The sequence below is a fragment of the Denticeps clupeoides genome, chromosome 14 (assembly GCF_900700375.1).
Source record: "Denticeps clupeoides chromosome 14, fDenClu1.1, whole genome shotgun sequence".
Lineage (NCBI taxonomy): Eukaryota > Metazoa > Chordata > Actinopteri > Clupeiformes > Denticipitidae > Denticeps > Denticeps clupeoides.
Genome location: NC_041720.1, coordinates 5,389,171 through 5,416,766, shown reverse-complemented (window position 1 = coordinate 5,416,766; position 27,596 = coordinate 5,389,171). Strand labels below are relative to the sequence as shown.

Genomic DNA, 27,596 nt, shown 5'->3' with positions numbered 1-27,596 from the left:
AGGTTGCTACTACTTGCCAATGAAAAACAGAAGACCACGAAGCCACAGGTTCAAACCTCACTTACTACCAGTGTGTCCCTGATCAAGACACTTAGTGTCTCCAGGGAGACTGTCCCTTTCAGTAATGATTGTAAGTCGCTCTGGATAAGGGTGCCTGATAAATGGCAAAAATGTAAAACCACCAACGGGACAAGAACTGCCCAATCTGGCCAAATAGCTTTAAATACGCTGGACAGACACAGCTAACCTTCTTGCCACACCTCACACTGATGTGCCATCCTGGATGAGCTGCACTGCCTGAGCCACTTGTGTGGGTTGTAGGCTCCGTCTCATGCTGCCACTAGAGCACCGCCAGTATTCAACAGTGACCAAAACATCAGCCAGAAAGCATAGGAACCGAGAAGTAGTCTGTAGGACCACGCCTTAATTGGGGATATCTTTCTAATTGGCTGTAATTTCCACTTGTTGTCTATTCCATTTGCACAACAGCACGTGAAATTGAATGTCAATCAGTGTTGATTGACACACAAGGGGCAGTGGTGGCCTAGCGGTTAAGGAAGCGGCCCCGTAATCAGAAGGTTGCTGGTTCGAATCCCGATCCGCCAAGGTGCCACTGAGATGCCACTGAGCAAAGCACCGTCCCCACACACTGCTCCCCGGGCGCCGGTCATGGCTGCCCACTGCTCACTCAGGGTGATGGGTTAAATGCAGAGGACAAATTTCACTGTGTGCACTGTGTGCTGTGCTGCTGTGTATCACATGTGACAATCACTTCACTTTACTTACTTTACTGATTGATAGTTTGTTTGATAGTTTATGTGAGTGAATTGATTAGAAATTAGAATGAGAACTCGATTTATTGCGTGAGAGTGTGAATTAACCTTTTCTCCGACCGTATTTGTGGTTTTGTAGCCTAGTGGGTAACACACTCGCCTATGAACCAGAAGACCCGGGTTCGAATCCCGCTTACTACCATTGTGTCCCTGAGCAAGACACTTAACCCTAAGTCCCTGTAACTACTGGTTGTAAGTCGCTCTGGATAAGGGCGTCTGATAAATGCTGTAAATGTAAATGTAAATGTTTAATCATGGCGAGAGTTCAGCTTTTTTTTTTTTTTTAATGAAACCCTCTGTGTGTCAGAAATTGTTCTGAGAGCATATGTTAAATTATTGTAAATTATTCATTTTGGAACGACCTATAAAGTGACACTGACATTTTTTTCACATAATGTGACTGTTTCACTGTAGGCCTTTGCTTGTGGGGGAAAAGGAACGACTGCCACTTTGTGGAAAGTTTAAATTTGATTTGTTATTCTCTAGACTTTATTACCCCACTTCCGATGTAAAATGAAGATTATAGTCTGTTTTTATGTTTCAAGCCAGTTAATGCATGCTATGACAGTCATATACTTTCACATGCCATTATCTTAAGTTTACTATTCAATTATTTCCTGACCCCGAGGCCTAGGCGTCAACCAAAACAAGATAAACCATTTTCATTCTCCCACTTTTCTCCACCCGCTATGAGATGTTTGCCCGCGGACGCTCGCTGACAGAAATGCATCGCTCCAGCAAAAAGGGAGATGACGCTCTTTAAAATCAATGCCCTGGTAAGCCCATCATGGCCTTTACAGCTCCGGGATTTAAGCTGCTGTCTCGGCCGTGCTCACTCATGCCGGGGAAGGGTGGATTTAGCTAGTGATGAACTGGGTGACGTAAATCTGCTCATTTTCGTTTCTTCATTTAGCTCGTGCATCTCAGACCCTAACCAGAATGGTAAGGTCTGCTTCTGAAGTGAGTTGTATGTACCAATGAGATGTGTACCTACTGTGACTTAATTTTAAACTTAATACAGTATGTTATATGTGTTATTTTATATACAGGGAGTGCAGAATTATTAGGCAAATGAGTATTTTGTCCACATCATCCTCTTCATGCATGTTGTCTTACTCCAAGCTATATAGGCACGAAAGCCTACTACCAATTAAGCATATAAGGTGATGTGCATCTCTGTAATGAGAAGGGGTGTGGTCTTAATGACATCAACACCCTATATCAGGTGTGCATAATCATTAGGCAACTTCCTTTCCTTTGGCAAAATGGGTCAAAAGAAGGACTTGACAGGCTCAGAAAAGTAAAAAAATAGTGAGATATCTTGCAGAGGGATGCAGCACAAAACTTCTGAAGCGTGATCATCGAACAATCAAACGTTTCATTCAAAATATTCAACAGGGTCGCAAGAAGCGTGTGGAAAAACCAAGGCGCAAAATAACTGGCCATGAACTGAGAAAAGTCAAGCGTGCAGCTGCCAAGATGCCACTTGCCACCAGTTTGGCCATATTTCAGAGCTGCAACATCACTGGAGTGCCCAAAAGCACAAGGTGTGCAATACTCAGAGACATGGCCAAGGTAAGAAAGGCTGAAAGACGACCACCACTGAACAAGACACACAAGCTGAAACGTCAAGAAATATCTCAAGACTGATTTTCTAAGGTTTTATGGACTGATGAAATGAGAGTGAGTCTTGATGGGCCAGATGGATGGGCCCGTGGCTGGATTGGTAAAGGGCAGAGAGCTCCAGTCCGACTCAGACGTCAGCAAGGTGGAGGTGGAGTACTGGTTTGGGCTGGTATCATCAAAGATGAGCTTGTGGGGCCTTTTCGGGTTGAGGATGGAGTCAAGCTCAACTCCCAGTCCTACTGCCGGTTTCTGGAAGACACCTTCTTCAAGCAGTGGCACAGGAAGTCTGCATGCTTCAAGAAAAACATGATTTTCATGCAGGACAATGCTCCATCACACGCGTCCAAGTACTCCACAGCGTGGCTGGCAAGAAAGGGTATAAAAGAAGAAAAACTAATGACATGGCCTCCTTGTTCACCTGATCTGAACCCCATTGAGAACCTGTGGTCCATCATCAAATGTGAGATTTACAAGGAGGGAAAACAGTACACCTCTCTGAACAGTGTCTGGGAGGCTGTGATTGCTGCTTCACGCAATGTTGATGGTGAACAGATCAAAACACTGACAGAATCCATGGATGGCAGGCTTTTGAGTGTCCTTGCAAATAAAGGTGGCTATATTGGTCGCTGATTTGTTTTGGTTTTGTTTTTGAATGTCAGAAATGTATATTTGTGAATGTGGAGATGTTATATTGGTTTCACTGGTAAAAATAAATAATTGAAATGGGTATATATTTGTTTTTTGTTAAGTTGCCTAATAATTATGCACAGTAATAGTCACCTGCACACACAGATATCCCCCTAAAATAGCTAAAAATAAAAACAAACTAAAAACTACTTCCAAAATATTCCTTCCTTTGATTTTAATGAGTTTTTGGGTTCATTGAGAACATGGTTGTTGTTCAATAATAAAATTATTCCTCAAAAATACAACTTGCCTAATAATTCTGCACTCCCTGTATTGTAATTTTTGTTTTTCTTCTTCTAGTTAAATAGCTAACTATTAAAACTTTTAATATATTTGTAATATCATAAGTGGTAAAAGGCAGCTTAATTTGAGAAACACTGATGTGGGGAAATGATCAGCATGACTGATCTGAGATCTGTTGTCCAGCTCTGACTGAATAAATATGCCCGGAAGTTCTCCCAGGGTCTTTTCCACTCCACTCCACTCCAGGGTCTTTTCCACTTCCCCACCACTCCACAACAACTCACAGCCAGAAGTGTGAGTTGTTATGGGTTAATTTTTTTATGCACATGCAGAATACATATTTCAGAGGTGTGAAAATGACTACATGCTTTTGTTAATGGAATAGGTCCCGGGAAGGACTGATGCAGTGTGGTGGCAGTGCAGTGAACAGGAGGGGAACCCATCTTGGGCAGAGAATCAATGAAATCCTCCCATCTACCTCTTCTAGATCGCACACATACTAAAAAGTCAGAGAATTTCCAGTGCATGGATAAACAGAATATAATAGGCTTTTTTTACATTCATAGCATTGGATCTATTTAAGATTCAAGAGAGGTCAGTACACCAGTATACACAGTACACCATGTATTGAAATGCTGTTTCACACAGACTCCCCATAGTCCAATCATAAAAGAAAAAAATATATATTTTCACACTAAACTAAACTATACTAACTAAAACTAAAACTTAAACACTGTACAGGACTATTAAAGAAAAGTAAAACTTTTCTGTACACTAAACAAAGAAATACAGGACAACATTCATGTAAGATGCTTGTAAGAGGATATGCTTGGTAAAAAGGACACACAAAACAACGTGCAAAATGAACAGAAATGTGCTATATGAATTGAGATGTGCAAAATGGGCAGAATGTTAGAAGGTACTTTATGTGTATTGTTGTTGAGTTTAACAGTGTTCTGGTGATGGCAGTGCATTGAGAGCTCTGACTGCTTGGGGGAAGAAGCTCTTGCAGTGAACGGGGCATGTGAGGGGTGGTGTGAGACCTTCATTACATAGAGCTGGGAGATGGGTGGAAGTGGAACCTCGATGATGCAGGGCCTTCTGCTCAGCGACAGTGCAGTTCCCATACCAGACAGTGATTTAGCAGCAGAGAATGCTCTCAACAGTCCCCTAGGAGAATAATGTGAGGATGGGAGGAGGGAGGTTGGCCATCTTCAACTTTCTGAGGCTGTGCAGACGTTGCTGGGCTTTGGTGGAGAAGAGAGAGCAGAGGCCAAACTTCCTCACGAGCTTCTAAAGGATGACAGTATTGAACGCTGAGCTGAAGTCAATAAACAGCATTTTGGCGTAAGTGTCTTTTTTGTCTAGGTGAGAGAGGGTTGCGTGCAGGGCAGACAAGATTACATCGTCTGTGGAGTGGTATAGTCGGTAGGCGAACTGAAGTGGGTCCAGATTCTGAAGTGGGGTAGTAAGTGGGGTTTGAACCTGTGACTTTCGGGTACTTTGAGTGTTACCCACTAGGCTACTACACATAAATGTAGGCTAAAATAAACTAAAACAAGTATTTTTTCTTGAATTTATAAATAATTGAATTTGCAATTAAAATTCTCTCTTTCACCTTCTTCCTATTACTTTTTTCTACAATTTCTTCGTCTCTGGGCCCTTTTTTCAAAGTGCTTTAATGGATGCTGTACATGGGCCACCCACCCTAGTGTTGCCAGATACCTGATTGATGCAGCACACAAAAAAAAATGCCAAGCCTATCTGATGTAGTATTTTACTGCTGCAACTACTAAAATTAATTCTCCAAAAATACCAAATGCAAAACCACCCAATATGGCAACACTGAGTGCAAGATCCTGTTTCTGTTTCTCTGTTCTCTTTGGTTTCTGTCACATCCACAGTCTCGCTTTCTTTTCTCTTTTTTCTTGCTTTGTCCCTTTCCTCTCACTCCCTTTTTATTCTCATTTTCTCCTTCTTTGAGTCTCTCTTCTCCTTCTTTCCTTATCGCTCTCTCTCCCTTTCATGCGCACACAAACACTGCGCCTGTTGCTCATTTATCAGCCCTGTCTCTGGGTCTTTGTGCCCCCACAGGAGAAAATAAGAACAAGCATAATTGATCGTTTTTGTCGCCGGTAATTACACACCGCTCTTTCTTTTCCCCTTCAACGTTGCCATAATTAAATTGCTTTACATTCACAATTTCTGCCTCATGCTACCTTGCAGATAATGGAGGAAGGGGCTGTGCATGTGTTTAGCACTGTAAAGTGCAAATCGGGTTGAATTAGCATTTGAGTTTAATCCAAATATTTTGTAGGCCACATTAAGGCATGAAATGCTCCGTCATGTTCCTCTGGCCATTTTGGAATGGATATTGAAGCACAGAATTATTATTACATTATTACAGCATTATTATTATTATTATTATCATCCTGAAATAGCAATAACAGCAATATTCTGGTATATGGTAAATCAAAGTGGCCTCCACATGATTGCAGGACCCAAGGTTTCTCAGCAGATCATCACACTTCTCTGCTTTGTTTTTCCCTTTGATTGCTAGAGATAAGTTAATGGCTTAGTTACAAATTTGTAATAAATTTACTGCCCATATATCACTGTTTCCTTTGGTGCAGAAACAGATGCGAGAGGTAGATTTGCATCTCTGTAATTAGGCAACCAGCCTTGTTAGTGGAGAGGAGTCACTATTTTGGACTGAGGAGCCATTTGGTTCTTCATTTGGCCTGATGCAGATTGGCACAGTTCACATCTTGTGCAGCTCTTCTGCTCTCTGATGAGAATCACTTATATAAACATTGAGACATCTTCCCAGTAGGGTCATTGGATTCCATGTTAAAAGGAGGCTTCAGGACCGGTGAGATGACTGATAATGCGGCTGTGACGCATTGCTGAAGGATATTTGTGCATTATGGATTATTAATGGCCGTAGGATGGAGGGTTGTATGATGGATACAGTTATTTATGGAAAGTTTCACATTTCACATGGCATTTTTGGTGGTAAATCCATTACTATTGAAATTAATCCAGGAGTTGTCCCAGACTGTGCCTAAAATGTTCCTAACATGCTCAACATTAACATTTCTGTTTGTAAAGCATTTTGTAGTGGATTCTTCTTGTAAATGTGTAAGATGTAACATTTTTTGTTGTGATTATTATATGAATTATTATAATACTTATGCTTTGATTGTGTCACGTCACGGGGCTGATGGGTGAACGAAGCACAGGAGCAAGGCATTGTGGATTCAAAAGGGATTTATTAAAACACAAAACAAAGGGCCAAAAGGAGCAGAAAAGGAGTGAACAAAAAAAAAAGAACCCTAAGGCATGAGTCATCTGGAGCAAACACAAAGGTACCGATTGTCTACACAAGAGGAGGGTAGAGTAGACAATTTTTACTCAGGTATAAGTAGCTTTACTTTAAAATACTAGTAGAAAGTAGTAATTCAAAAAAATTTACAATTTTTTATTAAAAAAGAGTAACATTTTAATTTTGACTACTCAAGTACTGAGAAACTGTTTGATTGGAATATCTCATTTATTTTTTAGACAGAAAAAAATTAAATGTCCTAATTACGGTATTTCCTAATAGTAATGTTAATAACTTATTAATGTACAATTTGTAGTAATTAATGGAAAAAATGTGAGTGAAGAACTAAAAACCGCTAAACAATAATGCTAATTCCTCTACAGAAAATGTATAGTGGTTTACTTAGCTCATGGCACCATTTAACAAAATGTTTACAAATGCTTAAAGGGTATCATACCAGCAGCTTAAAATGTATTTTGAGAAAAATGAAGGTATACATGCAACTTCTATTCTTTGCTCAGACATTGCTCAGACATTGTTTGTGTGCGACATCCATGTGACATCTGATTAGTGAAACGGTGTCATATGATTATTGTTGTTATGTCTGAATGGTGAAATCACATTGTAAACCTACTCCTAGAAGTAATTTTTTTTCAAAAAGCAAATGTAACAGAGTAAATGAAACTCGTTCTTACCAACCTCTGGTCCACATTAATGCTCCACGCTGCCTGGGTGCCAACTGGCTACTCTTATGTAGTCCTGATCAATCCACCCTAATTGGTTTCAGCATTGCTTGATAAGGACTCCATATTCAGGTGCATTGGCATCACAGGTTGGACATCCTAGCTGGTGCTGATTTGTTAAAGGTCTGCTGACATTGTCCCCTGATACTGTATCTGAAGTCTCTTTCTGAAATTCAGACTTGGTGCAGAACCACAGCCACAGTCTCACAATGAGATTTTCCCACTATTTGCCATTTCGGTGTCTGTAGCTTTAAATGCTAATGAGGAGGAGAGAGGCGGGACGAGGAGGAGAGCGGCTTATTGTAGTTTGAGTGGGCATTCGCAAAAATGACGTCATCAACACCATTAAAAAATAACAAAGTTTGGCTTCTTGTCTGCAATTTTCCACAAAGACTAAAATGAACCCATTGTTGTGAGCCTCGTGTGGTGGAACTACAAAAATACATTTGTGCTCATTATTACATCCGATCACCAAGCAACTGCAATGCTTTGTACGTTTGGAAGCCGTGGCGGTCCGTGGAGATAATGTTTTAGGGGAGGGGTGGTAAATTATTTGGGTGGAAAACGCATGAGAAACGGGAGGTAACCGCTCCACTTATGACAACATAAGGGGACAAATTCCAGATTGGCTGCAGTCTAATTGGCTAAACAGAATGGCCAAAGCACTCTTCACACCTATCACCATTTCTAGCCACTGCAGGAACTTTACATTTTAAATAATCTCACAACGTGACATTTTCATGATTGAGGTCTTTTAAGAAGCTACATGTGTGTTTCTTCTATTGTTTGCACTCATGAAGAGAACGTGTTTTACACAGGAGATAAGGTCAGGCCTGTGTGCCGTTCTTTAAATACTGGAGCCGTTGGTAAATCACATCGTCATTGTTTCAAACTCCAAGCCCTCGCCTTTTTGTGCCAGTGACTTGGCTTCACTCCGACTCCCCGATTCCTTGTTTGTAATTAAATGTGCGCTCGGAGCTCGTGAGCGGGTTACGTAAACAAGCCTGTCCCTCAGCGGAGCGCGCCAAGCATAGGAGGAGGAGGAAGATGGTGATGAAGACGAAGCCATCTCCTCCGGGGTCACACTGGTGCACGATGGGCGACTGGCCTGTGGTTCAGAAACGGACTCCTCTGCATGAACACCGTGTTTTCGTGTCGGAGAACTCTGAGCCTGTGGGCCATGTTTGCACAGTGCCAAGACTCACATGTCTGCTATTGTTGTGAAACGTTTTAAAGAAAAAGACGCTTGCTCACTCGAGGGGGTGTGCTGTTCACTCAGGGTGATGGGTTAAATGCAGAGGACAAATTTCACTGTGTGCACCGTGTGCTGTGCTGTTGGTTATCACATGTGACAATCACTTCACTTTTTTTTTTTTTTAACTTGTCAGCATTCGGTATAATTTTGTTAACCTGCTGCAAAAAAAAACAAATAATGTGCGCCGTTAGCAACACATTAAATGTGTTCTTGTGAGTTCTGAGGTTAACAAAATGCTACCGAATGCTACCGAAGGTAGATGCTGCCTGAGGTGAATTAATAATGACTTTAATGCACGGTGAAAGACGGTATACTCATCTGGCACATAAAAATCAATCAGCCACATCATCTGTCTTGTGTCAAGAAATGAGCTCTGACCCTGTGGCATCTCTGATGCCACAGAGACGATACTTCAAAATCCTCTGAGAGGTGGGTGTCTTGTTTTAACATTGCGTCCCAGTAGAGTGCTGTGAATTTGGTGAGATGTTACTGAACATGCCCCGTGTTGCACTTCGCGCCAATAAAATGTGTCTTGGGAGTTGTGGGAGGTTGCTGTGTTTGAATCCAGACGGCTTTTGTACATTTCCTGGTGGAAGTGTTGCGAGGAACTTAACAGCGACTCCACAGTTAAAACCTTCCTGCTGTCAGCAGCTACAAGCAGGCTGTCTGGTGTCGTTGCTGTTGCTCGAACCACATGACTACTTCAGCTTATCTCTCTCAGCGCTCACTCGGCCTGGGATCTTGCAGAAAAAAAATTATAAACGTGCCCCGAGAATCCGGTTCAGTGTCCTGTGCTGCTGCCTAGTGGCTTCATCGCGCAATGAAGCGCTTCCCTGTGTATGCAGAGCCCAGAATGTGAATCAAATCTAGTTCACGCATAATTTGCAAGTTAAGTGTATTTAGAAATTTTATATGGGGATATTCAATTCTATAAATATCTAAATCAGCAGCAGCTCTTGGCAACAAACATATGCATTTGATATTGCACTGGATGTTAACTGCAAACGTTGTTTGATTTGGCTCGGATGTGTGCCCATGTTTGAATTTTAAAATATGAACAAAGCATTTGTCTGTATCCGTGTGTGTATGTGAGCATGTGATGAAATGAGAAGGAGAGAGAGCACTAAGCTGCTGAAAGTGCATTTGCTCCCTCTGGGCAGTTGTGTCGGAAGAGGCTCGCTCGCTCGCCCCGGCGCTTGGCCACTCGAATGCCGCCGCTGGGTCACGTGACCAGGATTACTCTTGGATAATGTTGGTCGCTGAGAGCCTCTTGTGTCGAGTGGAGCCATTTCACACTCGCTGCCTGGGAATGGGGAGGGGTGGTGCGGCATTACACACTCTGGTTATTTCAGGGGACATAGCAGCAGTGGGATTAAAACAAATCTGTGCGTGTTTGTGCGTGTGTGTGTGTGTGTGTGTGTACAGATGACACAGTTTTTGCACATCATATTCACAGCCAATCTGAATTCTTCAGTTAATCGTTTTTTGTAGAAGCCGTGGTGTAAATATATTATTTACAGGGGATGCCTGTATGATGTCACCGTATGGTGCCATGGTTGTTACGCTGACTTTGAGCCATAACATTTTGATTTTTAAAAAAAGTTACATCATATCGGCCCCCCAACATAAGACATAAGACTCAAAATGTGTCAGAAAAAGTTGCATCGTCTTACATTTTTCTTTGCTTTTATATAATCAAAGTGTCCCCTAATACTGTATCTGAAGTCTCTTTCTGAAATTCAGCCGTGGTGCAGAATTACAGCCACTTTGATCCAGTCCCACAATGAGATTTCCCAGGACGCTCCATTTCAATGTCTGTAGCTTTAAATGCTGATGAGGAGGAGAAAGGCGGGACAAAGCGGAGAGCGGCCTATAGAAGGGAGCGGGCATTTGTGCCAGAACAAATCTAATTAATCCATTGTTTCTTCAGAGTTTTGCGTGACGTCCAATTAACATCCAATTGCCGAGCAACTTTGCACAATAGAGGGCCATTGACAATAACCCCTGTAACTACTGATTGTAAGTCGCACTGAAAGAAAGTGAAGTGTCACTATTTTGTCACTATTTTAGAGCACACGGTGACAACACACGGTGACACAGCGAAATGTGACCTCTGCTTTAAACCATCACCCTTGGTGAGCAGTGGGCAGCCATGACAGCCGCTCGGGGAGTAGCGTGTGGAGGCGGTGCTTTGCTCAGTGGGTTCGGGATTCAAACCCACAACCTTCTGATAATGAGTCTGATTATGAGCACAATGCGCATTGGACTTCTAGACATTCAAAGACATTCAAAGGTTGTGGGTTCGAGTCCCACCAGAGTCACTTTAAAGAGGGGGCAGTGGTGGCCTGAGCGGGCAGTGCTGGCCTAGCTGTTAAGGAAGTGGCCACGTAATCAGAAGGTTGCCGGTTCGAATCCCGATCCGCCAAGGTGCCACTGAGCAAAGCACCGTCCCCACACACTGCTCCCCGGGCGCCTGTCATGGCCGCCCACTGCTCACTCAGGGTGATGGGTTAAATGCAGAGGACAAATTTCACTGTGCTGCTGTGTATCACATGTGACAATCACTTCACTTTAAGAGTCAGTTTCGTTTCCCGCTGCCGCTGCCATCCACTGGATAACGGCGTCTGATAAATGCCGTAAATGAAAATGTACTAAGCTACTTCTCCCCGCCTCCTCCCACTAATTAACAAAGATCAGTGATGTCTCCAGCTTACATGTCTGAAAGCTTGCTTCCTTTACTTTGTGTAACTGGCCAATGCGGTTGGCATAGCTTGTAAGGTGTGTGTGGCAAGCTGCTATTCTATGCCTTGGGGCTTTTTATTCTAATAACCCCCCCCCCCCCGCCGTCTTTGGCAATTTCACTGGTAATTATGCAAAGTGGGGGTGACTTGAAATTCCAGTCGCCATCTCTCCATTAGCATCCGAAATGAGCCGGGAGAGCCGCCGATATCTGCAACCCAGAAACCTCCAGCTGCGGCAGAGCATGTTCCTGTGCGTGCGTGAGTGTGTGATCCGATCTACACGCACAGTGGCGAATGCGCCCCTCAACCGCTATCATCAGGAGATCGGACTCTCTTCAGAAACGAGCCTCTTTTGCTTTGCAAACATGCGCTTTAAGGGCGGTTGGGGGGAAAAATGTTTAGGGAGGGGGTTAGTGCATCCGTATTAATGACAAAACACTCCCCTGTGCAGTAACAGATGCCCAGGCGTTGTCAGCGAGATGCGGCGCTCTGATGAATTGATGAACTGCCATCGAAAATCGCAATTAAATGGCTTTTAAGCCTGGCCCCCAGTGTTCCCAGCGGCGGGGCCTGGTGGCGGCGGTAAACCGAGCATGAGGAGCAGAGGGGGTTTGCTGTGTGCCATGTAATTTCCATAAGAGCCTCACAGTATTCTAGTTTTGTTACACTATTTTAAAGCGGTAACACATTTTACAATGCAGACATCCTGAAGGGACGAAGCACCATGCATACATTTTTAAAATTGGAATAAAAAAAGCTAGGTCGGTACATCTTATCTCAAAAAATACACAAACACATTTACAGTGCAATGAAATGTCGTTCTCGAAGACCATATGTGCAACATAGCAAACAACATCTAATGCTGTTATAATTTATAATTTTATAATTTACACATAAATCTAAATGTAAATACACAGTATATAGAGAGTATACACACACACGCAGTGTAATAATTTATAACTTTAAATTACTGTATTAGGATTGTGCAGTGTACTATGTCTTAAATACCATCACTTTTATGCATTGCTGCTTTTTAAAAAAAAAAATTAAAACATTTATTACCATAGTGATAAAACCTGGATTATCATTTCTTGCTTTGGTTTTATTTGACATTAGTCTGTAGATGTGTCAGTATTGTGAGATGCAGATGTGAAATAGGCCTTAAATGTCCTTCAGTACTTTTGTGTCTTAAATTTAATTGCAGAAACCCTGCCAAGGCAAGTCAGTCCTTTAGAAGGGCTCTGGTGTGAAAAAAATCAATCAAAGGTTGAATGCAAAAAAATATGTAGTAAATGCATGTCAGTATTCCTGTTTTTCTGAATTGCTATAAAACATTAATCAATAAAGTCAATAAAGAGGTAGAATTGGGAGATATTATCTTACCCTGAGAACATGGGTGTCGCTTTAGTCCAGGAACCTTGAGGAGGTGTATAACCATGCACAATAACGCTCGCTCGCATGTGCCTGCAGGGGTGTTTTATTCTTTTATATCAAAGGCATCTTGGCAGGTATTTCGTGGATGATTGCCTGCTCTAATATGTTTCCCAGAATGCCTTTAGGCCTGCTACCTGCTCGGCCCCAGTGATAAATGTGAGCGCTGTAGCAGATGCTGTGATTAAAGGAGTTCCCAAATTTTTTTTTTACGGAGCACTATGTCTCTTTTATTTATCGGCAGATATTCTTTGCCTCGACTGAACTGATAAATGCATGCATCAGCTGGAGGAACATGGGTTCTGTGGCGCTTGCAATAAGCCAACCTCTGCGTGCATATGTGCGTGCTTGTATGTAATACAAATTCATATGCATATCTGCAACATGAGGTTAAATCCGAATTATTTTTACTAACGTTTTAAAATGTTTGCATTATTATACATTTTTATGGTGCAAGATACACAGCAAACACAGCACACAATGAAATGTGTCCATGTCCCCTTTTAATTCACCATTACCCTTAGTGAGCAGTGGGCAGTCATGACAGGCGCCCAGTGATCAGTGTGTGGGGACGGTACTTTGATGAAGGGTACCACAGAGGCACCTTGGCTGTTCGGTATTTGAACCCGCAACACTTTGGTTAGGCCACCACTACCCCATTTATCCAATTTATGCTACATGTCATGAGTTGAAGATCTGCAAAAACACTCCGTTGGTCAGTAGTCTGATAAGGATCGATCCTTAATAATAATCTCTTTGTCTCCGCAGAGGCGTCCATCCTCAGCTTCGACGGCAGCATGTACATGAAGGTGGTGATGCCCACGGTGATGATCACGGAGGCGGAGGACGTGTCGCTGCGCTTCATGTCCCAGCGGGCGTACGGCCTGCTGGTGGCCGTCAACTCCCGCGATTCGGCCGACGCCCTGCGCCTGGAGCTGGACGGCGGCCGCGTCAAGCTCACCGTCAACCTGGGTATCGTATGCTGACCCCTGCACCGTCTGCCCTTCCCATGCGGAGGGCCCAGTGCCAGTCTGGTGTGGTTTCCGTGGTTTTACTTTTCTCTTATTGTGTTTTAAGTTTAGTTTTCTTTTTGGGTTGGTTCGTTTAAATTTAACCCCAAACTTAATTGTCTTTTAACCGCATGGACTGTGTCTGCTATGTTCTTTTGTTTTATTTGGCTCCGTTGCTGAAGTGTTTCAACAGGCAGTACTTCATTGGTCTAACACTGCAGTGGATCTCAAAAGTCAGCATGGCACGCGCCAATAATGTTGGACTCTATGTGATCAATGTGAAGGCTGAAACCGTGTCATGTGATATGCACAATAAAATTTTGTTAAAATGAAAAAAAAAAAATAATAATTTTTAAATAAGTGACCCAACGCAATGGCGCCATATGTTCCAAGGGTCTAAATGATAGGGATATTCATGCCAATTTTTTATTGGTGTGTGAATAGTATACAAACTAAATACAAACATGTAAGAATAGACATGTTTTTGTGGCTGTAAGTTTATAGCCAGAATAAAATACTCCACATATAAATATTAACCAGCTAAACTTTTTACTTATTTTATTAATTGCTGGATGTGGGATTAGAGCCAAGTGATGTCATGCAGTGGAGAAAACCTGTCAACAAGCTCCACCAGTCCGTCTTCTGGCAGTCCTTTGCCGTCTTTGATATACGCCTTTTTTTTTTTTTTTTGGTGCTTCAAAGCAAAATACTTGTTTTTGGTTTCAGCCATCACTTTGGTATCATTTGAAAAATTCTGGGGTGGTGGGTTCGCTGACTTTAGAGATGCACTGTGTAGCTAAGTGCCGCCCATGCTTAAATCAGTACATCTGCACAGGTCATACCATGTTCATTGTCATGGTTCAATTCATGTGGCAGTTTTAGAAAATATTATCATAATGACCAAAAATCATTAAAATTTTCCTATTTTGAGATACGTACGCTGAACCGCTCCATACAAACATCATAAATAAATTAGGTTTTCTGTTTTACTTTTTGCTTCTTTGTTTGTTTTTTTTTAAATCTATAACTACTTTGCTCCATATATTCATAATTGCTCATTAGCATCCCCTGCTATTGCTGGCATCTCCCATGCCTTGTCCAAAGATGGTATTCACCCCTTCAAAGGCCATTAGCCTGCGGCCCGCTCGGCAAACAGCCCGAGACCGGAGCATCCAGCGCACCTGCAGATGGTGGCAATGCCCACACATAGCCACACTCCCACACACACACACACAAATGCACGACACACTGACAGCTTCTGTATTTTCATAGATAAGATAACCAATAGATAAGCATAGCCTTGTTGCACTCTGCTCTAATTTGGCTGCATTGTGAGAAAATCGTCATCTGAGCAGTGGAAAAGTTGCATAGGTCTTGTCTAAACGTTTCGTATAATATTCTTTGTTTCTCATGCAAATCATGCAGTACATGCATACACACTAACCACCATGATGTCCAGTCACTAATCCGTCTGATTTCTATACATTCAAGTCGGCCATCCACTGTATGGTGCTGGTGCTTTTTGGACCGAGGCTGTTTGCTTCCACTTTTCTGTAGCGGTTGACGGCACATGACGGACCTGCTTGGCCACATGCATCCTAACCCAGATAGCATAAATAAATCAATGAAGTAAAATATGTATTCATTTAGGTGAATTGAAGCTTTTGGAGTGTATACATTTTATTTGACATTTTTCTCAACAATGAATTAAACAATTTTAAAAATAGATATATGTATTTCTGGGTTAGTGAATTCATTTGGCCAATAGAAAGTGGCGCCCATTAAAAAAACTAACTAATGCTCTAGAAGCAATTTATAGCAGTGCCAGTAGCAGAAAATAACATAACCACAGTCTTAGCTACAGAACACTCATGGCTGAGGAGGCTTGATAATCAACTAATAATTTTTAAAAATATGGTATCTGAAACCCAAATGGCCGCCATCCTGCATGTGACCGTCCCCGGAAGGTGGAGTTTCTGTTCTTGGATGTCTGCAGCTGTAACCTTGAAGGATGCGATTCATCTGTCACTTATTCTTCCCCATCTAGACTGTGTCAGGATAAACTGTAATTCCAGTAAGTTAACACTCCACTTCTTGTTTTTAACGATATTTCTTTGTGTGTATGCTGTGCCCGAGAGATCTCTGCACTCAGAGTGTGATATGATGGACCTGTAATATTATTTTTTTTTCTCTTGATTTTTTTATAAGCACAATGCTGAGTGTGCCATTAGGCTATTTCTAAATGGCAGTACTAAATGAGTACTTTTTTATGAGTAGTTGTTACAGGAAGTGTGTGTGGGGGTGTGTGTGTGTTTTACATCAATACAAAGGCTCTTACTCATAACTCGGCCTTGCTTACAGTGGTTTGTGACATTTCAGAAAAGGTGACTTAAGATTTACTATTTATTTTTCAGAATGTTAATGATGGAAACACATCATTAACAATGTTCAATTCTTCAGCGGACAGCGAAATTTCTATTCCAATACAGGTTGATTTTTATGATAGTCAGATCAATGAAAGCCTTTTGACTGCACACATCTGACATTTTCCTCAGTTGCCTCCGTTAAAGAGCAGGAATCCCAGGAGCACGCAGCAGGAAGGAAAGTAATGGGATTGTAAAAACAAACAATGGTGGATGTTGAGTCGATTTAAAAGATGGCTGCTGTGGAAGGTTGGAGAATTGTCAGAATCGAGTCTTAAAAATGCTCAGGTCCAACCAGAGGCAAAAGACTAAATAGACACAGATGCCTTTTCCATGCATTGATTATAAAATGTATTTATATGTATTGCTACTTGTCTGCGGAGTAGGAGTAAATTAAAGTATAAACTTAGTTTTCTAGATATCAAGACTTATTGAAGACTTATTGGTGCTGTTTGTGCCATTTATCAGAAGCCCTTATCCAGAGTGACTTACAATCAGTAGTTACAGAGACAGTCCCCCAATTGAGACACTCAGGGAAGTGGGGCTCGACCTGTGACTTTGTCTTCGGGTTCATAGGCGAGGGTGTTACCCACTAGGCTACTACCACAAACATTCAGAGTCACCAGAAGTAAAGGTAACTTAAAGATAACAAGGCCTGTAGATTCTGTATTGCCCCTCGGGGTCCTTAAATTATTCTTGACTACATTAAAAATGAAGGTGAAGGAAATAACCTTTTTCAAAAAAATGTTTTACAAGTCAGTGCATCCGTTTTCACTTTATGATCGTATGTTAGGGTGTGAAGGGTGTATCCTGTCGGGCTCGGCCTGGTTATGAGTAAAAGCATCTGCCTTTAATCATCTCTGTTTGCTGTGTTTGTGACTGTGAGTTATGGTTAGTCTAGATAATGGTGTTCCTGTAAGTACTGGTACATTTCTACAAAGTGCATTTGTTTTAAGAGCAAATCAATTCCTGGGGTTTAGGATGCCAACTGTTGATACAACTTTTTATTCAAATTTAGATGTTCAGGCTTTTCTGAAAAGTGAGGATTTGGTGAAATTAAGTCAAAGATTTGGTTTGTGTTTGGAAGTTGCTGTAAACCTGAACTTAAGAGTCGTCTTTCTCAGGCAAGGGCCCAGAGACGCTGTACGCCGGACAGAAGCTCAACGACAACGAATGGCATTCGGCGCGAGTGCTCCGCCGTGGTAAAAACCTCAAACTCATGGTGGACGATGATGTGGCTGAAGGTATGGCTGGACAACAATAGTCACAAAAAGGCAATATGGGTAGATGGAAACAAATATGATGTTTTGTAACAATTGTTTGTAACCAGTGTTGCCAGATTGGTAAGAGGTACACAGTGCATTTGTGCAAATGTATTTGCATAAACAAAATGCACATTCATACATTACTGTGCTACCTGCTTTAATTGAGGTGACAAATTATTCCAAAGATGAATGAAAATTATTGCATGATTTAACTTACATAATATTTAAATAACAAGCTATTAGCATTATGTTTTGATGTAGAGAAAATATATTCTGCCACATTTTCCATTACTAAATACGTTAACAAGTAAATCGAAATCGTTTGATGTTTTTCAGCATTTGAATTTAATGTGTTTAATGTTTAAATATCACACTATATAGTTGTGTCCTCTAGGCCTTATGGTTTGGCTGCCTTTGATTTTCCTCATTTTCTGCCTCTCCATCCCTCCAGGCCAGATGGCGGGTGACCACACCCGTCTGGAGTTCCACAGCGTGGAGACGGGCATCATGACGGAACGGCGCTACTCCTCACAGGCACCGTCCAGCTTCATCGGCCACCTGCAAAGCCTCAAGTTCAACGGGCAGCTCTACATCGACATGTGCAAGAACGGTGACATTGAGTCCTGTGAGCTAAACGCCCGCTTCGGCATGCGCTCCATCATCGCTGACCCTGTCACCTTCAAGTCCAAGGCCAGCTACCTGGGCCTGGCCACCCTGCAGGCCTACAGCACCATGCACCTCTTCTTCCAGTTCAAGACCACCTCAGCCGACGGCTTCATCCTCTTCAACAGCGGCGATGGCAACGACTTCATCGCCGTGGAGCTGGTCAAAGGGTGAACATTCACTTGAATTAGGGCTACACTGTCTATTGCAGTATATTGTCATTAATCACAAATTCATGTTTGTGTGCACTAAGTAAATGCAGGGACCTTAGGGGTTCCACTTTGATGGACAGGCACAGTTTGGTAAATAGTAAATACCAATGTGGTCTCTATGCAGGGTTATTATTAAAAAAAATTCTCTGAATGGACAGAATAATATGATGTCTTTATGTAAATGTTTTAAGTTAGAGTCCTTCCGTGCCTCGGTAGAGGTAGTATTTATTTCATCTGAAGTGAAACGAGTGCCCATGGTTGCTGTCTCTTCAGGTACATCCACTATGTGTTTGACCTGGGTAACGGGCCCAGCCTGCTGAAGGGGAACAGCGATAGCCCCCTGAATGACAACCAGTGGCACAATGTCGTCATCACCCGAGACGCCACCAACACGCACACGCTCAAGGTGGACACCAAGTCAGTCAGCCAAGTGGTCAACGGGGCCAAGAACCTGGACCTCAAGGGTAGGCAAGATTACTCATTAATTTTTCCTCATTCATGTTCATCAGTCACTAATATTCCATTTCTGCACAGACATTGTATAAGCTTGGACAGAAATGGTAAAGGGCCTTCATTAAAATAAATAACCTGCCTGTACCTCATTTGTATTTTAATTGGTTTTCAGTACAGTATTATAGTACCATTTTTTAGATGTGGGAATTACACAGAAATTTATACAATTTCAAAAATGTAAAAAATTGTTATCATCAACAGTTGCAATACTTTTTATGTATTTTCTTTTTACTATTTATTATTATTTTAACTTGTTGGTTCTATTAACCAGATTCTCTGTACCAGCATTCAGAATGAGCCCATTGAAAGCATAAAGGATGATTTATTGCTACTATAAATAGATTATATATCACCGTACTATATTGTGATAGAAGTTGTCGGGAGAAAAATGACTTTTACTTTCCTCACCGCCTGAATGAATGTTGCCAGTTTTGTTAAATGATGGTGTCTTGAAACACGTTTGTCCAGATGAGCTGCGATCAAAAAAGCAAATTAGCATGGATAATATACTAGACCTGCCCGGGGAATATGGGTGACCTTTCTCCGTTCCTCATCAGGTGACTTGTTTGTGGCTGGCCTGGGGCCCAACATGTACCAGAACCTGCCCAAGCTGGTGGTGTCCCGGGAGGGCTTCCAGGGCTGCCTGGCGTCTGTGGACCTGAACGGGCGTCTGCCAGACCTCATCAATGACGCGCTGTTCCGCAGCGGGCAGATCGAGCGTGGATGCGAAGGTGTGCTCCTCCGAGAGCCTCTCTGGCTCGGCCAGCCAATCGGATCACCGCCTTTCTGCCTCTCCTCTTCCTGTCCCTCTCTTGACCTTTCTGTGCCTTGGAGAAATGCCTCTCACTGCAACAGCTGTGCCAGGAGCCCACGTCTCTAAAATCAATGGCTTTTAATTAGCATCTTCATTAAATATGCAGGTTGCATCTCTGCTTATTTACATTTGGCCTGGAGATTTACCATGCCACACAAGCAGAAGTCATGGTTGCTGTTGTTCTGTAGTTCAGCCACTAGATGGCGACACAAAATTAAATTTTAAATACCTCTGGACCAACTTCATGTAAATTTTTCAGAAATGAACATGAATATTCATGTTTACACATATCCTTTTAGCTCATTTACCATAGCTGTTGTACAACTATTCCCAAAACCACAGACTTCTCATCTTGCCCACTCCCACAGACTCCCCCCACTAACCAAGCTCTGTTGTTGTTTTGTGGTCCACTCTATTCCCTTCTCTCACTCTCCCTCCCTACCTCTCTCTCTCTCTCTCTCTCTCTCTCTCGCTCTCAGTTGGTTTCACCAAAGCCGACCTGCAAGGTAGAAACTTCAGTTCAACTGTTCTGAGGCATGGCTGGAGGTTGCTGTGTGTGTAATGCCTTCTGTGTGCTTGTGTGTGTTTCTTTGCTCTTGTGAAGTAGCTCGTTCACTTGGGAGACTTCAATTCTCAATGTGCATGTGTGTATGTGTGTTAGGGCGGCATCAGATAGGATAAACCCACCTGGGCAGGGGCGGTAAATAAAACATGAGCCGCTCTCAGGGTTGTAATTACCATGTCCGGCAGTTGTGGCAGTTTTCCTGTCCCCTCTCGGCGCTCTGTGTTAATGGTAGTTCATCTGGCTGTCCGGAGTGGGGGGGGGGGGGGGGCGAGTCTATTACAGTTGCAGGAGGAGAAGCTGCCACGCGGCTCGCCGGGATGCACGCTGTATGATTATCCTGCTAATTTATGGGTGGCGGTATTGTGCAGTCTGTGTAGGAGGCTGGTGCTGACAAAGTGTTCATTTCGACCGGATCGGTTACTATTTTTTTTTTTTTTTTTTTAATCCCCGGTGTTTCAGTAATTTGGAAATTATTCATGGTCATGAGATCAGTTGACTGCAATGGAAAAACAAAATTTTTTTACATTTATTAATTTTTTTTTATTAGTCGAAATCGTTGAGCCCCTCCTACATTCTAGTGTTACTTTTTATAATATTTAGTAACAGCTATGAATTTTTCTGGTTTTGACCAGTTAAATCAGTTCAGTAACACACAGCAAGATGAGCAGCTCATCATTTGAATTAGATTTTTTTTTGTGAGTTTAAGCATGGACAAGGATTGGCTGCTATAGATTCTTAATTAATATGTTAATTGGCCCAGGGTTAAGGGATAAACGCCTTGGCTTTTCCTGTGGTGTGCATCGGTGTTTCCTGTTGCCTGCTTTTCTTTTGAGATGGACGCTGAACAGCTTGTGGTTGAGCGTGTTCCAATCAACGGGAGATGATCGGGTCCGATGGCCTCGGCACGCATGCCCCTCCCACGCCTGATGAGTTCACCTGCATGCCACTGGCTGCCTCAATCCCCTCTAACTTTGTCTCTTTTGCCCCCGTCCTGTGCCAGGCCCGAGTACCACCTGTCAGGAGGATTCCTGTGCCAACATGGGCGTCTGCATCCAGCTGTGGGACAACTTCACCTGCGACTGCTCCATGACCTCCTACTCCGGCACGCTGTGCAACGACCGTGAGTAAAACCTGAGGCTCATTCACACCTTTATCCACCTGCAGTGTAATATAGGCTCATGCTGTTGCATAGAAATGACAGAAGGATATGTTGGGTTGAAACATTTCACAAATGTGTGCAGGAACGTGCATTGTACAGTTTTTAGCTACAAAATCTGATTGGACGAGGCACATACTAAGCAGTCATCAAATATGAATTGGCCATGTATGCTGTCATGTTGCTTTCACTGATTTGCAGTTTGTATCTGTCTGGTTTATGGCTATTAATAAGCGAGGTCGTTTGGCTGAGTTGCGGTAACAGCTGTTTTATAGAAGCAATAAAGGCTTTATATTACATTTAGGGATTTCATTACATTCCAACAGCATTGTTTGAGATGACGACGAAGAGGACTATTGCATTATTCTGTACAGCATGGCCACTGTGGGCCATAAAGTGGTTTTTTCTTCTTTTTTTTTTTTTTTGCTCCAGTTGCGAGGCACTGATTGAATCGTTCGGCTTCCAGTGAAGGGAATTTTTTTTTTTATATCAGCCTCTGTGTGAGCATCTTATGTATTTTGCGGGGAAAAAAAGCCGCAGCATCGTTAAGCCTCCACCGTTAACGAGGCAGGAATGCGTCGCTAACCCAATCATCACCGGTGTTATTTAAATGAGGCCGACCTTTACCTGCATGCGGTTCGAGACGCACTCCGCCCCGCCTCTGGCTCGCGCCTTTGAAAGAGGGAACTCATTTATGAACGAGGTGGGCTAATATGCCCTTTTAATTATCTTTATCATGTTTGACCAGAGGCGCTGCAGTAATGCTTTATCAAGATGACATTTCCAATCAGCAAGGAATATTTTCACTGCACCGCCCTAAATTGACTCATTGAGAGGTCTGGGGTCGCTGGTGGAAAGATTGCTTTTGTCGGTGGAGGACGCAGGCAGGTTTTCTCTTTCCTTTCTGGAACAAGCGGAAGCAGCGCTTTCTGCGCAGGTCTGTACGGAAGCACTCAGAGGCAACAATTTACCAGTGTTTTAGAGGAGAGCCAGACCTTCAGCTTCAGGTCATGATCCTGCCCCTCTGAAGGGATGGACATCCTTCCCTTGGTCCATTGATTATGGTGGTTGAGATGCCGCTCCAAAATCTACCCTAGCTTTTGATTCGGTTTTGATATGTTCTGTGTCCTTTTCATAATTCAGCCATAGAAGGGTGACACTGCAATAATACTACTACTAATGGAAAAAAGAAAAACAGCCACAAGTTGTATGGTAATAAAACATAAATAAAGAGCACATAACAATATGATCGGTTAAGGGTATGATTATGATTACTTTTCCACAGAGCTACTGCATTTTGGAGATGCATTCTATAGTTATGGTCCATAATAGATGTCCATATGATAATCCACAATCCATAACCTTGAGAACTAGCAAATTTTAAATCATATCTGACCAGGTAGGTGAGCCAAGGGGAAAAAATGAACATTAGAGATGATTACAGAATGCTGCTTACACGTTGGGGTATGGTTTTTTACTTTGCTGTTGCTGTGGTCGCTCCCTACTCATACACTAGGTGGCAGAAGCGCGTTGGCCGGCACGCGTGGCCAGGCGCCGGCATGGACGGCGAACTCCAATGAAATGCAGCACTCAGGGTGTGAAATCGCCTTTCCCCCAATTCGCCTCTGCTTCACTTCACCCCCTCCCGTCTCACCACCGTGGGAGAGAGCCACAAGACCCGGCGGTACAGCCCTTAATAGCTCCAAATCCCATCCGAGGCGCGGCGGCCACTTGTTCGTGCAGGGTCCAAATTAATCAGGAGAGCCTCACCCTGCTAATGAGCACCGGTTAATGCCCTAATGGAGAAACAGGGGCCGGAGCGGGCGTTATGCTCACTGCGTGAGTGTGTGTGTGTGTGTGTGTGTGTAGCGAGAGGTACGGGAAAACGAAGCCCCTAACCTACATTCCGACTGCGGTAGAGCGCATTGTCTGAGCGAGATTGCTCCGCTTGCCTTTTGTCCACTATCTCAAATCCCTCCATTGTGTCCGGCATCAGGCAGAAAATAGGGGAGGCCCAGATGGGCAGCTTATTTATCACTCCGCCACAACCGAGGCAACCGTGTGTGTGTGTGTGTGTGTGTGTGTGCGTGCGTACACCTGAGTGTGGGGGTGCGCCCTGATTCTGGAGGCCTATTCTTCAGTTTGTCTCGGTAATAATGAACTGGCTAAACCCGACCCACTCCTCAAGTCTTTAAACTCATCCACGATGGTTATTGCATCATCCGTGGCGTCCTGGCTTCGGACTATGCCCCACGTTTCGCCGTCTTGACCTTCGCCCAGCCCGTCCACTTCCATTATTTCATCTGCACTTCATTTATTTCAAGGGCGTCAGAGGCGGCGACATAATAGAGAGCGGTGGATGCTCGTCGTTGACCAGGGCAATTACTCAACTTGCGTAATTGAATTAGCCCCGCACCCCCAGCCCCCCACCCCCTTGCCTTTTATTTGCCCACCGCCAGCTTCAAAGGTCAGGCTTTATTGTTCATAAGCGCGCCGAGTGCATACGCACACTTGCCGTGAATCGGATCCGCGTTGACATTTGTGACGGCTCTGTCCGAATCACAGTGAACCACCACCCCCCCACCCCGTGTGAAGGCGCCAGAGCTTCACCGGAGCCCGTGGTCTTAGTTAGCTTTGGAAGGTGAGAGTCCCCCGGCCCTTCAATGTGGTGTAGCGCACCCCATGTTTAGCGCCTGTTTGAACACAGCGGCCTTCTAAGGGCCCATCCGGCCTGAGGTCATGCGGCAGAACGGCCGAGTTCACTGTCCGCAGTGCGGCAAGTTGAACTCTCGTCATAGAATCGCTGTTGCTCTTCGTCTTGCAGTTCAGACGCGACCGGAGACGAACCTCATTTGCCTCTGTACCCTGTAGGCCCCCAGCTCTCAGCGCAGTATATTATCCTCAGATGTGGCAAATTATTAAAAATGAGCCACATTTTGAAAGCACATGATTTATCGAGGCTGCAATACAATAAGTCCAGCCCCTTAGGAGGCCCGAGCCCGCGACCATCTCCTAACGCTATCCCACAAACCCCTGCTGGATGGTTTATACATTTTGCCACACGGATATTTATAACCTTACCTGAGCCCGTATCACTGGTGGAGTTTGCGCCCCGGAACTGAATAATTCAGCCAGTCGTTACATTTAAATCAGATTAATTAACTCAGCGAATGGTAAACAGGTGTGGCAGGTGCTTCCTTGGCAAACCCCGTGGGCTTGGGAAGGGGGGGGGGGTGGGTTGGGAGTCTGGCAGCAGTTCAGGCACAGATGGATGGAATTCGATGGGGACCCTAGAATTCAGGACGTGTCCCCGTCCAGCCCGAACAGTACTATGCAGTGCATGATGGGATGTGTTCTCATGTAGCTCGCATTCACCTGCCTGTCTGTAGCAGATGCATAGCGTTGCATACACATACAGAAGATTGGATTATACCCAAAAATTTTTATTTTTTTTATTTTTTTATTCCTATCGGGAAAGGAATCTGGCAGTCATAAACCTTTGGAATTCCATTAACCCTCTAATAGACACATTTATTGCAAAAATGCACGAGTTAGTATTTCAGATGATTAAAAAAAAACTTTTCTAGGGAAGTTTTTATTTTTATTTATTATCCAGCTTATTTCAACTGTTACAACATTGTGCATCGCATTTTATACAGTGTGGTCTTCACCTGAGACCTAATGTAAACGTTACAGAAACGTTACAGAACCCACTATGCCACAGAGCCCAAAGCTAAGAAATGTATTCAGGCATGTACTGAGCACACGTCTGGCTAATGGACATTAGTGTTACGGAGAGGTTTATCCAGGTGTCGCATTTTATAGTGTTGTCTTCACCTGAGACCTAATGTAAACGTTACAGAAACGTTACAGAGCCCACTATGTCACACAGCCCAAAGCTAAGAAATGTATTCAGGCATGTACTGAGCACACGTCTGGCTAATGGACATTAGTGTTACGGAGAGGTTTATCCAGGTGTCGCATTTTATAGTGTTGTCTTCACCTGAGACCTAATGTAAACGTTACAGAAATGTTATAGAGCCCACTATGTCACACAGCCCAAAGCTAAGAAATGTATTCAGGCATGTACTGAGCACACGTCTGGCTAATGGACATTAGTGTTACGGAGAGGTTTATCCAGGTGTCGCATTTTATAGTGTTGTCTTCACCTGAGACCTAATGTAAACGTTACAGAAACGTTACAGAGCCCACTATGTCACACAGCCCAAAGGTGAGAAATGTATTCAGGCATGTACTGAGCACGCGTCGGGCTAATGGACATTAGTGTTACGGAGAGGTTTATCCAGGTGTCGCATTTTATAGTGTTGTCTTCACCTGAGACCTAATGTAAACGTTACAGAAACGTTACAGAGCCCACTATGTCACACAGCCCAAAGGTGAGAAATGTATTCAGAAAACACTTTTCGCATCAGAGCCTGATCTTTTCTCCTGAATTAGCAGTAATAACGGAGGGGATTTCGTCTTCTGTTTTCATTTTTTTTATGTATATGCATATATAACACCTGAGGGTCTACACGACACCGTAACAAGTACTTAATTTGTCATTTTTATGGCTTTTTGTTTCTCAGTTGAAATTGAATGATATCCCAAGGGTCCAGACATCCATTGCATTTTTTTGTTGTCCCTGGTAGACACTGGAGAAATAACATGAATAATAAAGATAAATTATCTGCTGATGCTCCCTGGAACCCTGGAGTGTTAGGGTCGTTAAAGAAGGTCAGTCCTCGTCTTCTACTTCATGTGGTCAGAAGGCCAGTCTCTCAGGGTCAGATAAGGTTGTGGCCCAGAACATGGCATTCCCAGGCAGACTGGCAGATGGGGGAGGGGTCTTTGTTAAGCTGGCATGTACTGAGCTGTGTCTGGCTAATGGACATTAGTGTTGCGGAGAGGTTTGTCCAGGTGTCAGCACAGTTCATCTGGACTCTGTTATGGCTGAATGGGTATGATGGTGTGTGTGTGTGTGTGTGTGTGTGTGTGTGTGTCATCTCTCTATTTTCCTGCTCGCATCTCCATCTCTCCCCCCAGCACCTGGCATTGAGAGACACGCAAGCCTTTACAAACGATCACATTCACGGCAAATGGCGAGAAAGAAGAGGCCATTTGTGTCTGTAAGGAGAGATAACGGCGCCTCTGACACTGAAGGCTGAGCGGGGCGGCGCGTGCCAAGACCTTATCCGGGCCCTTTTTTTTTTGTCAAAGGGGGCTGTGGGGTTGGGAGGGGTGTACGGTGACCAGAATGATTGAATCAGTCACATTACAGAAAAGTTAGAACGCTCAGCATCCATCTGCTCCCCACAGCCAGATGACCTTGGCGCGGCGAGCGCGTTTCTTTGCTCCGGGGCTCAGCCGTATACATGCAGGCATCAATCAAACTCGAGAGTTTTCCCAGACACACAGGAGAGCTAAACACATACTGATCAGTCCATTAATAAAACCCGGAACGCTTCGGAAAATGCCTTTTTTTTTTTTCCTCCGGGCTCAGAACGTCAGCACGATGCGTCAGGTGCACTTTGTCGGACTCCGAAAAAACTTTTGACGACTCCTTTCGGGTTCGAGGACATGCAGAAGGCCGGCTGCACGGCCCGTGCTTGCGCGCTGTCTTCCGACGTAACGGGCAAGTTTCCGGACGAGCCGTGCCGAAATTGATGCACTTCAGCTGCACGGTGTGTGGCTTTGAACGCCGCAGGAAAACAAGTCGTTTGTCATTCGAGACAGCATCCTTATAACCCCCCTTCCCCTCCCTTCCCCGCCCTGCCCCTCCCCTGCTCAATTCCTTGGTTTTGTTTAATGCAATTCCCTGCCTACCCCTCCGCCGGACCAATTTAGATATGTGCGGATCAGAAGGGCTGTGTGGGTTTTCCGAGCCGCGTTCGATTGAAGCGCCGCTCATTAGGTAGCGCGTGTGGAAAACCTGTTCGGGTTTAAAAATAGTGAGGTCCGTCTGGGAAGAGCTCAGATGGGAAAGAGACGGGAGCCGAGTCGGGATTTCTTATTGTTTCTAATTTTCCTCCGCTTGTTCGTGCTTTTCCTGCAGGTTCAGATCACTTGTGCATATGTTGGATTAGGCGTT

The 27,596-nt window shown here is 43.6% G+C and overlaps 1 protein-coding gene across 20 annotated transcripts in view; it reads left to right on the top strand.

Annotated features, from left to right (window-relative positions):
• Positions 1 to 27,596, top strand: part of nrxn3b (neurexin 3b) — a 200,985-nt gene that overhangs the window by 61,972 nt on the left and 111,417 nt on the right. For 8 of the 20 annotated variants that reach the window (XR_003742392.1, XR_003742393.1, XM_028953687.1 and 5 more), the window contains 8 exons: positions 13,653 to 13,856; positions 15,942 to 15,968; positions 17,442 to 17,561; positions 18,034 to 18,415; positions 18,731 to 18,921; positions 19,528 to 19,701; positions 20,264 to 20,290; positions 21,350 to 21,469. Coding sequence is in view for 17 of the 20 variants with exons in the window: in XM_028953687.1 (XP_028809520.1) it covers positions 13,653 to 13,856; positions 15,942 to 15,968; positions 17,442 to 17,561; positions 18,034 to 18,415; positions 18,731 to 18,921; positions 19,528 to 19,701; positions 20,264 to 20,290; positions 21,350 to 21,469 (1,245 nt within the window). In the remaining 3 variants the exon portion in view is untranslated. The remainder of the gene's footprint in view (positions 1 to 13,652; positions 13,857 to 15,941; positions 15,969 to 17,441; positions 17,562 to 18,033; positions 18,416 to 18,730; positions 18,922 to 19,527; positions 19,702 to 20,263; positions 20,291 to 21,349; positions 21,470 to 27,596) is intronic. The other 12 variants (XM_028953702.1, XM_028953698.1, XM_028953701.1 and 9 more) reach the window with 3 other exon arrangements.